The sequence below is a fragment of the Natator depressus genome, chromosome 6 (genome assembly GCF_965152275.1).
Source record: "Natator depressus isolate rNatDep1 chromosome 6, rNatDep2.hap1, whole genome shotgun sequence".
In the NCBI taxonomy this organism is placed as follows: Eukaryota; Metazoa; Chordata; order Testudines; family Cheloniidae; genus Natator; species Natator depressus.
The window spans coordinates 46,282,466-46,295,035 of record NC_134239.1 but is presented as its reverse complement, the minus strand read 5'-3'; the positions used below and the strand labels follow the sequence as shown (position 1 = coordinate 46,295,035).

Genomic DNA, 12,570 nt, shown 5'->3' with positions numbered 1-12,570 from the left:
CCGCTGGCAATAGCTTATCCAAAGTGATCACTCTCCTTACAATGTGCACGATAATCAAGTTGGGCCATTTCCAGCACAAATCCAGGTTTTCTCACCCCCCCCCCAACACACACACACAAACCCACTCTCCTGCTGGCAATAGGTGGGAGGAGGTATTTTTTCATGCTTTGTGTGTATATAAAAAGATCTTCTACACTTTCCACAGTATGCATCCGATGAAGTGAGCTGTAGCTTACGAAAGCTTATGCTCAAATAAATTGGTTAGTCTCTAAGGTGCCACAAGTACTCCTTTTCTTCAAGCTGAAAGGGCTTTCCTTCTCCACATCCCTCTTCGGAGTCTTTCAAAGGAGAATCACCTGAAATGGTCTCGCTACATGTCTTTCCTGTTCACTGGCTAGTTTGCTTTCTCTTTGAGCAGTTGTAGTGAACAAGGGCCGCTTTCGATAACTCTGCAGCACTCCACGCACCGTGTATTTTTCTAGGTACTAATATTTCAGGACACGTTGTCTCTGCTAAAATGAAGCTCGACCCAGAGATTCTGGCCCTAGAAAAAAGCCAGCCGTATTCTGCCGCTACACCAGCTTCTGGGGCGGAAACAGCAGACGCATGTGATTAAGAGCCCGCGTGTAGGCAAGGAGGGGCATCCCGGCTGCATCACCAGCAGCATGCATCATTGCTGGCACAGGCGCCACTGCCGCCCCCCCCCCGCTCCAGCTGGAGCTGGGAGAAATGCGCAGGCCGCCTACTGCCCGGTAACCCAAGCCCAGCCCCGGGTCAGACCCTGACTCAGCCCGCGCCCCCCTCCGAGCTGACAGCGTAACCCGAAACCCGGGCGGGCGCGGAATCCCGGCGTGCTCCCGGAGCAGGAGCAGGAGCAGGAGCAGCCGGCGAGGGGAGGGGACAGGGAGGAGTGGAAGTGGGAAGGAAAGAAGGGAGGGGTGCTGCTGCCGCCGCCGCCGCCTTGCTCCAGCACCGAGGCGGCTGGGTCTCAGTCTAGCGCAGGGCCCGGTGAGCGGAGCAGCCATGAACAGGCTGGGGAGGAAGGACAACGAGACCCTCATAGAGATGGCGCTGGCCACGGATGGTAGGTGCCTGCAGCCGCGGGGATGGGCGCTGCTGTTTGTCCTCCATGTGTCCACGCCCGGGCTCAGGCTGGCTGCGGCCCCACCCCAGAGCCGGGCGCTCACAGGGGCTTCCCCCCGGGCGGCGCTGCTCCAAAGCCAGCCCTGATCTCTGCCTCCCCGGGCTGGCGGAGTACAGTGCCTGGCCTGGGACCTAACGGTGCCGCCGGCGGCTGGGCGTGGGAGGAGGCTGGGGCGCTGGGCGGTCAGAGCGAGCCGGGGAGCCGTGGCTGCCCTGCCGGGGGCTTGTGGCGACGCTGGGGCCCTGAAGCACCGGCAGCAGCGGGGCATTCCCCCAGGCCTGGGCAGAGAGGGTCCCACGGACGGGGAATAAGGCGTTGGCGGCGGTGCTTTAGGTAGTTTAGGGGCCGCTGGGAGGCCCACGCGCCCCAGTCGGGAGCCGCCTCCTTCTCCCCTATGTTGGAGCCTTCCCCACATCCTTCCCTTCTTCCGAGGTGGGAGACCGCACCTTCCCCGTCCTGGTTGGAGCACGCTCAATGCTTTAGGCACATCAAATCCCGCATCTTGGTAGGGGCTGAGACTAGATGACCCTTGCGGTGCCTTCTAACCCTGTGGTTCAGTAGACCCAGGGTATACAGCTTCCAGCTCTGGTGCAGAACTCTACCTGGGGCCACTGCTTGCTGCTCCCCTCTCTCTGTGCTTTGCTCCGCTTTCTGTAGAGCTTGTCATGCCAATGAATGGACTCCCAGAGAGGCCCCCTGGCTTGAGCAATGATGGGCAGTGGGGCTGCAGCCTGATGCAATTTGGGGACAGGATTAGTCTGTCACAGTGGTTTTCAACCTCTTTTCATTTGCAGACCCCTAAAATATTTCAAATGGAGATGCAGACCCTTTGGGAAATCTTAGACATAGTCTGCACCCCCCCTGGGGTCCATGGACCACAGGTTGAAAACTACTGTTTTATGGTAACCACCATCTTTTGCGGACCCCTTAAGACATAATCTGCAGACCCTAGTTTGAAAACCACTGGTGTGTAATGATTTGCGATCCTGAAGCTAATATTTTTAGGTGCCCGAAGTACTTGTATACACTCCCCCTTTTTTATTAAAACAAATAAACCTCCGGAGGAATATTTATATTTTAAATAAAACTCCTTTGATTTTGATTTTTTGTAATATCCTCTGTAAAGCTTGAAAAGGGAGGCTTTTGCCATATCACAGTGGTCACAAATATTTTTTCTCTTTTGGAATGCAGTTGAAATTAACATGGATGCCATTGTCTAACAGCATAACTTTCTTATTGCTTAGAACAGCAGTCTGCTTCTACTCTCACTAAAGATAATAGAAAATATCCACTGACTTTAGTAGGTGCAGGATGAGATCCATTGTTTGTGCACTAGTATTACAGATTAATAGGAGAGGAATTCTGAAACTGGAGTTTGTTTAATGTTGCTTCAGAGTGCATGAGCATTCCCAAAACAGCAACTATCAGGACTAAAAACAAAACACCACCAAAACACCTATTGAGAATCTAGTGGACTTTCCTCATCAGATTCAAAGTATTGAAATCAATCACATTTTAGCCTTGAAGGCAAGCACTTGACAGTATTGCTTTTAAGGAGTTTGATAGTGAGCAATATCAAATGAAAAATTAACTACCAGGAGCTATTTGCGGTGACAGGTTTTCTGGGTACACAGTTCAGATATCACTAGGTTCACGGTGAGTTTGTGTGTTCTGAAGCTAATGCCCACTGAATATTTGCCCATATTCACATTTGATGGTACTGGAAGGAGTGGGGTATTTGAGCCTGCTGATCAGCAGTACGTTATCGGATCCATTTGGGGAATTCTGTGTGGCTTGTCTTTCCCGCAGTTCACCTAAGCACTGAAATTCATAAGATGTGCCTAAAACTGACCTACTAAAGTACTTCATAACATATTCCAACTAGTTGTTTTTCCTGTAGTAGTCTGAGATTAATTTTTCTGAGATGAAGTTTTCCTCATAAGTAAAAGGAAAGATTAATATTTACAAAGTACACAGTAACTTTTAGGAATAATCCTATTGCATTCATTTTTACCTGTATGTCTCCTTTTATTTATATATATTAATCAAACAGAAAATGTAAGGAGAAGCACACTCTTTTCCTGCTAGTTTTAAGTTTCCATGGTCATATAAAGAATGACAACCCTACCACATAGCAAATGTAACAAATGAGAAACCGTTAATACATATTTTAAAAACTTTTTTGGCAAAATTGGAGTATGGTGAATCCTTTCATTGCTTTAGTTTTTCCACACATTTGCAAAGCAACTTGTAACCATCAGATTCCTAGACAATTTTCTAGGGTTGGGTTTTAGTGTTTGTTAAAGTGTTAACATACAGCTAGTAAACTGCTTCTTCATTTTTTATTTTTTTTGGTAAACATATGCATAATTATCTAGCACCAGAGTATCAGATCTGGTAATGTTTGAGATCATGTCTCCAACAGTATTTTCTTCAACCAGTGAAGAGTACAGTTCTTGCCTCAAGTATTGGCCTCGTTACATCTTCTGTTGGGTTGAGGACATTCTGGATGTACTTGTACAGTACGAAATATCAAGTTATTAATCAATAGCCACAGCTGTTCACCAGTGAGGTAATTACATAGGGGGTCTGTACTTTCATCATGGTTATCTAAATAAATGCCATGACATTAGAAACACTGCAGTATATAAAGATGAGTTTCAAAAATAAAATCACAGTTTTATTAGTTTTACCACACTCTTAGTACTTAGTACTCTTACTACTTCTGAAGGAAAAGCTAAGCAAAACCACTTGCCCACTCTTTAAAACAAAACAAACAACAAAGAGCAAAACACAGACCTAGTCAAGCCTTCTTCATAAAGAAGCAAACAGGGAATAAGATCAATTTTGATTTTTTTTCAGATCATGTAAATTGTCCTTCCACTTCAGAACATTGAATTATTAATGTTTTCCCTAGATGTGCTGCGATACAGATCTTGACCTATATGCACCAATTAAATAATAAAAGTGTAAGGAAACAGAAGCCATCCAAGCTGTATTAGAAGTCACACAAAGTGGGTATGGGTTGATTGGCACAACAGCTCTGCAGAATAGGCCCTATAGTAGAGACATTATATATTTTTACAATGCCTAGCATAAAGGGACCTTGAGCCTTGATTGGATTCTGTAGGGGATTCTGTATTCTAATGCAATTGCTCATGATAATAGCTTCCCACTGAACATGTAGAAGCTTTTCCATGCTATAGGTATTCAGATACTATGGTGATGGGTGACAGTATAAAACCCCTCAACTATATACCCTATTGGCCCTGTATGCAAAGGTCTGTGGCCCTGTGGATCAGGAGAGGCAAAGCAAAGTGAGCAACCTGAGCATATTTTCCTCTAAGCCTGGTTCATATTTGCATCGGAGTTAATGTGCCTTTGCACCTGTTGTACAACTGCAGTCCCTTCAGGCACTTGAGTAGTGGGAGAACAATGATAGTATAAGGGGAGGAAAGTTACAGGTCTACCTGGGACTGCAGCTTCCTGTCTTTGGATTTGGAAGTCCCCCTCAAAGGAGAAGGTTTGGAGTGTAACACTTCAAGGAAGCTGAGTTTCCTAGACTTTCTTGCCTCGGTCCTGTGGTTTTACCACAAGAGGGCAGGGTAATGGTCCCCTATCTTCATGGGTGTGACATGAAGTTTTTTACTGAAGAATTTTATTTCTTACTATTCTCGTAAATTTAAAGGCATGTCAGACATCACTTGGGAAATCTGAAACTAATAATAAAAGGCAGGAGACTGTGGGCATTGGCTGGGAATATTTTTTGAGTAGCAGCTGGCTCTCTCCTTTGTTTTTTACATGAAAAATTAATGATAAAGGTAGCATTGTTGTGGAGTATAGCCCAAGGCTCTGGACTATCAGAAAGCTGGTATACACTTCAGTGCCATGTTGCAGAATGTATTGCTTTCCTGCAGTAGTTCTTCATATTTTGAAGAAGAATTGCATAAACCACATACACAGTTTGAACTCAGAATAATTAATACAACACAAAGAATTTGACAGTAATAACCTAAATTCCAGGACACTTATTTATATTGCTTGTTATCTTATTTGTCTTTTCATATCTGAGAAAGTAAAGTAACAAAATGACAGCAGAAGATAATGTTTTCCCTGAGTGCACTTGTAATGAGTTACTGTAGTCTAATAACTCATTCTGGGCCATATTCTGATCTCATTTAATCCAGGGCAAACTCCACTTATTTCAGTTTAATTACTTGGATTTACACTGGAAAATGAAATTAGAATATTCTGTGTTCAGTCCTACAATAAACTTCAGTAATTGAAGTGATGTATAGAAGAACTGAACAGGATATCCTATTCTAGGAGGATTTGAACTAGAATGGGAAGATTTATTAACCTGAACAATGTTTGAAAAATTACTCTTATGTGCTGAAAAACAAGCCTGTAAGTTTAGAAACAGTTCAGAAAATATGTTTGTAAGAGACAACATAAAAAAAACTCCTTAAAAATCAGAAAACATGTAAATTGTGGATGGGATTTAGTTAATAGAAAAGCTGAGATGTAACTGCGTGTGTCAAAAGTAGATGAACAACTTAAACAGATTTTGGCTAACCAAAAGGACAACAGAAAAATTCAGCGTAGTTTACAATTTGGAACTGGACCCAGCTAACTTCAATATTACTAGTTTATATAAATGCAAATACATATGGTAAGTGTTTTAGTACATTTAATGAGAAAATGAATGTTGCCCTATTTCAACACAGCATTTAAGTATTGTGGAAATCTGCTCCCACTTGGCACAGCACCTAAGCACATGCTTAACTTTAAGCGTGGGGTTAAATCAATTTATTCAGCACATCACTAAAGCATGACTTCAGTGGGATTTAAATACATGCTTACAGTTAAGCAAATGCTTTCATGCTGTGCTGAATCATGGTCTAAATGCAGTTAGGATAATGTCAGGTAAAGTTATTAATTCTTTAGCATGTATGAATTATAAACTTGCTTATGGTGAGTTACAAATGGAGCACTTTCCATATAAAAACATTGTTTCAGGACGAGGAAAGTTGCATGAGGTGAAACTTCAATTTTTTGACCACAACTGGATTGTGTATTAACTTTAAAGTTATCAGAAAAATTAAAACAATTTAGACATAAGTTTGTATGGTATTCAGTCCTGGATTTGGAGGTCTCTGTTCACATGAAGTCTATTTTCCTATTTTCCTGTTAATATTTTATTTTAATTGGGAAAGCGTCACTCCCTTGCCTTTTATTAAGTCTGAATGTACTAGCTCTTTAGCACTCTTAGGACTTGTCTACACTTAAAATGCTTTGGTATCATGGAGATGAGGGAGCAGGCCAGAAATTAGTCTAGATATCCAGCTTGACAGTGCATAACAGAGTAATTGGACCAAATTCTTTTCTGTTGGACATTGGTATAGTTCCACTAAAGTCAATAGAGTTGTGCTCATTTACTCCAATTTGGCCCCATTATTTTAATACATTTTAGCACCCAATCCAATGCTCATTGAAGTAATGGAAAGACTCCCACTCACTTCAGTAGCTATTGGATCACACCTCTCAGTTAATTCTGGTTTAACCTTTGATTTCCATGGAGACATATTGTAATTTCCCATCAATATCCAACAGTCTGGAGTCAGTATCAGAAACTTATCCTGTCTGCTCTCCCCCCACCACACCCCATACTGTTCCCAGTTTTGGGAAGCTCAAGCAGTCAAAACCAAGAGTCAGGTCTGACAATCATAAGATTGGTTTAAAACTCATGAGATTTTAACAAAAAATAATGCCTTTTGGGTTCTTTTAATTTGTCTTTGGCTTAGAGCCTTTTGGGCACATACGAGCCATATTTTCTAGCTTTTCTATTCAACCATGAGGTTAGAAATTTACGTATTTTTTTAAAAATGAAAGTTGAGATTCTCACATAATCCCAGGATTCCAGCAGTTGGGGAGTGAAGAGAAACTCTGCATCCCACAGGACTTCTGATAATGAGAACGGTCAACACTGAGTTCCACTCAAATTAGATGTGTTCATTTGGAAGGCAGCTATTTCATTAGATTTTATTTTAGGGTTGCATCCACTTTGCTTGAGTTCAGATTGGATTCTTTAGAGCCCATCCGATCTAAATGAAAACCTATTAATTTAATTGCCAGCATTTTCCAACAGTGAAATGGTTCCCTTACAAAAACAAAGGGAATTAGTAAACTGAAAATTGCCTTTTTACCAGTCTGTGGAGTATAGTTATTGCTGCATATCTTACACATTTAGATTAGTCAATTCAGTGATTAAAGCCCAATCCTGCAATGGGCTATACATGTGTCAGTTCAGGGACCATCCTTGTGGAACATACTGCAGGAGTGGGGCCTAAACCGTATGCTCTCTTGCTTTATGTGGTGTAGTGAGGAACAGCTTGTGCTAACTCAGGGGTAAAATTGATTGCACACTAAGCTTAGACACCCATATTTGAAAAGTTTGGCCTTAATTACCAAGACCCCAATTCAGCAAAGCAGTTAAGCACCTGCTTAAACTTTAGGCCTAGGTTTTAGTCCATCCCTCTTCATCAGAGCTCTTAAAAGCACACTTAATGTTAACTTTAAGCAGGTGTGCTTTGTTAGCCTTATGTTATGTGCATGTGATGTGTTAGGTGACATGTTTGTACATACATTTTCACTTGACTTCCATGAACATCCATTTGAGCAAAATTTTGTTTGGATGAATGTTGTCTGAAAGCAAATTATGGACCCCTAGACAACATTTGTTTAATCAAGAAAAAAAATTGTAATGAAAAGGAATTTGTCTTGAAGGGATGCAGAAGTATACTTTGCAAACATTAAGTCATCCAATGAGGGAACAGAAACAACACTATGTGAGTTAGGTTGAATAGTGATTTCTGAATATTGAATAATTGTATATTTGCTATGAAGAATCAGCAAAACAACATTAATTGCACAATTTCTAATAATGAAGAAATCTATATAAAATATGTTCTGCTTGTGGACAGTTCATTCATTCAAAGCAGGGAGTTCAGAAGTGCAGCAGTTAAAATTAATGAGACCAAGCAGCAGCAGCAGAAACACATTGGAGCTGTCTGTTTTGGTGTGCAAGTGATTCAAATCTGGATGGTTATCTTTGCAACCATAAAGGCTAGAAACTCTTAAAAAAAAAAAAATGAAAGCTCAGGTGCTGCAGAGGTCAATAGCATTAGTCCCCTTGCTAGTCCAGGATAGCTTCTTACTTGCCCTGAGGTGTGGATTTTTCAAACCCTCTAGTAATTAGTTATGGACCAGTGAGCAGAGGAGAAAAAAATAAAAAAATAAAATTCACATTTGACTTTTCCATCAGCCACCAGCCTTTCTTGTGAGATTTCTACCATTTAAATAACACTTTAAGGTTAGAGTGACTGATACAGATATCTAAGTAAAGCTGAAGGGTGGAATGCTGTCAGCTTGTACAAAATAAAGTCGTATTGATGGTGTTGTATTGTTGACACTCCTGTTGGGGGGAATCTGAATACACATCAAGCTGGAGAAAATATATTAGAGAACATTTTCAGAAGGAGAGTGTTTTCGCATGTGTGTGGTGGGACATGAGGGTATGGGCGTGTGATGAGAATTTCCAGAGGTTTGAAAGGTTTGCTGTTACATACTTTGAAGGCTCCCCAGCCAATCTGGGTCTAAACTTTCACATTAAACCCTTAGAGGTCTGTAATACAACACTGAAGTAAAGCAGTTAGTTCAGTGGCTAATGAACACTCAAGTGGCAGCTTCCTCCAGAGAAAAGGGTGGGGAATCTTTTCTGCAGCTTACTCTTACCAAATATAGACTGAGCTATGCAGCTGACTCATATACATACAGTACATCCGATGTGCCCGTCGCTCCACAGTGCTGAAAAGCGACTCGTGTGTTGTTTAAAAAACCGAAGCCATTGTAAACATTTAGGGCTGGAGTTTTACCTGCCGTAAATTGGTATAGTTACTTGGAAGTAAGTCTGTGTAGCTCCATTGGCTTCCATAGAACTAGACCAAATTACACCATTTGAAAATCTGTTTTGAGATTTGTAGTGCAAGATGGTATCATATGCAGTTGTCTTTTGCAGTCTAGCTAAAGACTTAGAGAACTATAATAGAAATAAAGTAGTTAAATCAAAGTGCACTTTGAGTTTAGAAGCCAAAATTGTTAAGCAATTTGTTTACCAATACATGTAAATCATAGTATGCCACATCCATATTGTATCACTTATGATTCTATTCTATAAATCCTGTTAATCTAGAGAAAAATGCATCGTGTCCCCAGCACTTTTCAATTCTTATCTGGTTTAGCAAACAGCAGCATGCTCCAGGGCAGAATACCAGTACAGTACACATCTGCATTAGCAACATAATCTTCATACTAAAGTACTTCATTATGTAATGTAAGCCATCAGTTTTGGCATTTGTGGCTATCACATCCACACAGTTTGCACACACAGTTCACTGGTTAATTCACAGTCTTCCCCAAATGCAGTGCTGTTGATTGTCCCGCACAAAGCCGTTCCACCACTTATGGCCCCTTGACTCCTCAGTTTAGAAGTGACACATTGGCCAGGGCTTTTTGAATAGCAGTGAATTTCACCCACAAAGAGTTGCAGAGGAGTGTTGAATTTCCTTCTGTGGCTTCTGCTATTTAGCTCCCCTCACACAGCAGAATCATGGCATTTTCATTTCAATTTGAGCCATCCACAGCTGCAGAGGTGCCAAGAATACATCATGTAGCTAAAGGGGGAAAAAAATCCTTTCTGACTTACTAGGGTGCAGCTGCCTCTACATTCCTCTGAGCAAATCTTTTTATACTACTAAAAAATTTAAATACTTTAGAAATAAAGTCTGAAAAGCACTGTAAATGCAGACTAGTTGGCTTTAGTCAACACTCCTTAACTACAAGATGTTGAACTGGAGCATGAGAGGTTTGTTGCTGTTGCCCCGGAGATAAGATTAAGCACTGAGATAAGCTTTTCTAAATGAGCGTATTTCATCCATCAGACATTCTTGGCTGTTCTTACTGTATAAAGTTTGCACTTCTTGCAATATTGAACAGCTGCTACTTAAAATGGAAGGCCAGTGTCACGTGTCTAGATGAGGCAGCTTGCAATGTACTCTTATTCAGTTGATTGGATATTATCCTAAGGAATGATAACTACCAAAAATGCTTTTAAAAATTATACTAAAATGTCAAATATTTAGTTAACAACCCAAGATACTTTAATAAAAGATATTCACAAAAGTAATGAGCCTTCTAAGGAGTTGCAAGTGGTTCTGATCATTGTTAAATAAAGGTATGTAACAGTAACATTATCTCTGACACACAACAGCTTTCTCTACAGATTTATGTTGTTTGAGATAAATAGCAATTCAATGAACATTGGTACTAACTGTTTTATTATCAAGAGACTGAATTAAAGGAGTGATGTGATTGTCGGGTAGGCTTCATTGCATCGCACACTAATGCCCTAGATAAAGCTAATTAGATATTCTCAGTTGTACCTGTGTATGCATGTAGGGACGGAAGAAAAAAATCATCTTGTATTGTTTGGATATTTGTTGCAATTATAACAAGATCTCACCTTTGGAATGTCAAATTTGTTTTTCACTGTAAGGCAGTAATATGCAAAAAGGTCAACAATGTGTGTCAAGGATAATATCTAAGATGGATGGAAACTTAGTTTTTAAAATACTGGTTAAGGACTTATTACTAGGTGTACTATACTCCCAGTGATATGCAACCATTTGTGATAGATTTGTAAAAGTCTACAGCTGGTTAAACATTGGTCATAGAAAAAAACTATTTTGTTTGCCAGTTCTACACCAGGAAAATTACCCTGATGATGTATTTCAGAAAGTTATGGGGACAGATTTTAACCGTAGTTTTCTGAACCAGAGGTGAACAAGGGAAGTCCTGATCTACAGTTGCAGTTAAACTGTGTTCAGCACCAGTTCAGCCACACACATTGTCAACTTTATATCAGCAATGGGTAATGTTTTAGTGTCAATCAGGACTTGAATGCTATTAGATGAATTCAACATACTACAGTAGCACTCTTAATTTTTGGCACTTTACAGTATCAGCAGTCATTAATATCCTAAAATCTTTAAAATAGATGTTTAAAATACTAGTTTTAGTGTATTTAATTGAAAAGGTGTCTTATTGACATACACATGCATTTGAACAAAGTTAAATATTAAACTTAATGTTATCATATAGCTTATATTAAGGTAATGGAGTACGGACAGTTTTGACCATAATACACTGTAGTTGTCAATACTTGCTTCCAAAAAGCTTTGAGGCTTGTCCAAATTAACTCTCTCATATCACCAAGGTTTAATAAATGATAGACTGACCTAAACCAAGTCTACTTACCAGTAGGCACCCCTCTCATGGCTAGGCATGGTAGCTCCTCACTGGGCTAGCACTTCCTAGCTGAAGTCACTCCAGTGCTGTGGCACTTCCTATATCTGGAAACTCATTCAGCAGCTCAGCTGCTCTGGCTAGGTCATAGTCTTTAGTCTACCCTTCCTAGGTCAGCTGTCCAAACTGAAAATCCAAAACTGTTTTTAACAGAAACAAAAATCCTTCTGCCTCTCAGTGCTTCTATATCGTGATGCCAACTTTTCCCAACCTACTCCTAAAAATTTCCCAAATCTGGCGAAATATTCCCAGACTCTGGGAATTTTTTGGCACTAGCTAGTGCTTCTATATCCTGGGAAATTTCCCCAAATCTGGGAATTTGGGAGTAAGATGTTTCACCTTGGGAAATTGCAGGGCAAATTGGGAAACTGTAGGGCACGTGCTGTTAAAAAAATCCCAGATTTGGAGAAATTTCCAAGGATATAGAAGCACTGCTGCCTCTCTGGGACTGTTCGTCAGAGAGCCCTCCATTCAACCTACAGCCTCCTTGCTGGGCTCAGCAACCATTGTGACAGGTTTGTACACCCCATTCTCAGGGCTGGTAGGGGAATCTAGTCCAATTCTCTACTGTAGGTTCCAGCCTAAGGTCCTGTACTGCACTGCTAGGGTCAGCTTCTTGACTCATGTTGAGGTTTTCCCTAGGCCACTTCCTACCTCACCTCTTTACTTTCTCTCTGAGGTGCCCAGTCCCTTCCCTGTTTGTTGAGAGTCTCTCCTAAGCTTCCCTGGAAAGCTTTCTTTTCCTGCTATAAGAAAAGGGGTACTTGTGGCACCTTAGAGACTAACAAATTTATTTGAGCATAAGCTTTCGTGAGCTACAGCTCACTTCAACGGATGCTCAAATAAATTTTTTAAATCCAGTGATTGTCAGAATCCACAGAACAGGCTTAATGTGAGCAGTCACAGCTTGAACTTCCTTGCATAGCTCCGGCACTGAACGACCTGGAGGGGTGAGAAAGTACTCCAGTGACCGTATCCCCGTCTCAGTTGTGGGTCTCTGCCGA

General features: G+C 41.1%; 1 protein-coding gene across 7 annotated transcripts in view; it reads left to right on the top strand.

Moving 5' to 3' along the window:
- The first annotated feature begins 925 nt into the window (after positions 1 to 925).
- The window catches only part of ANO5 (anoctamin 5), a 93,692-nt gene continuing 82,047 nt past the window's right edge, over positions 926 to 12,570 (top strand). For all 7 annotated transcript variants that reach the window (XM_074955183.1, XM_074955186.1, XM_074955190.1 and 4 more), the window contains exon 1: positions 926 to 1,084. In XM_074955183.1, the coding sequence (XP_074811284.1) occupies positions 1,024 to 1,084 (61 nt within the window). In that variant the 5' untranslated portion in view covers positions 926 to 1,023. The remainder of the gene's footprint in view (positions 1,085 to 12,570) is intronic.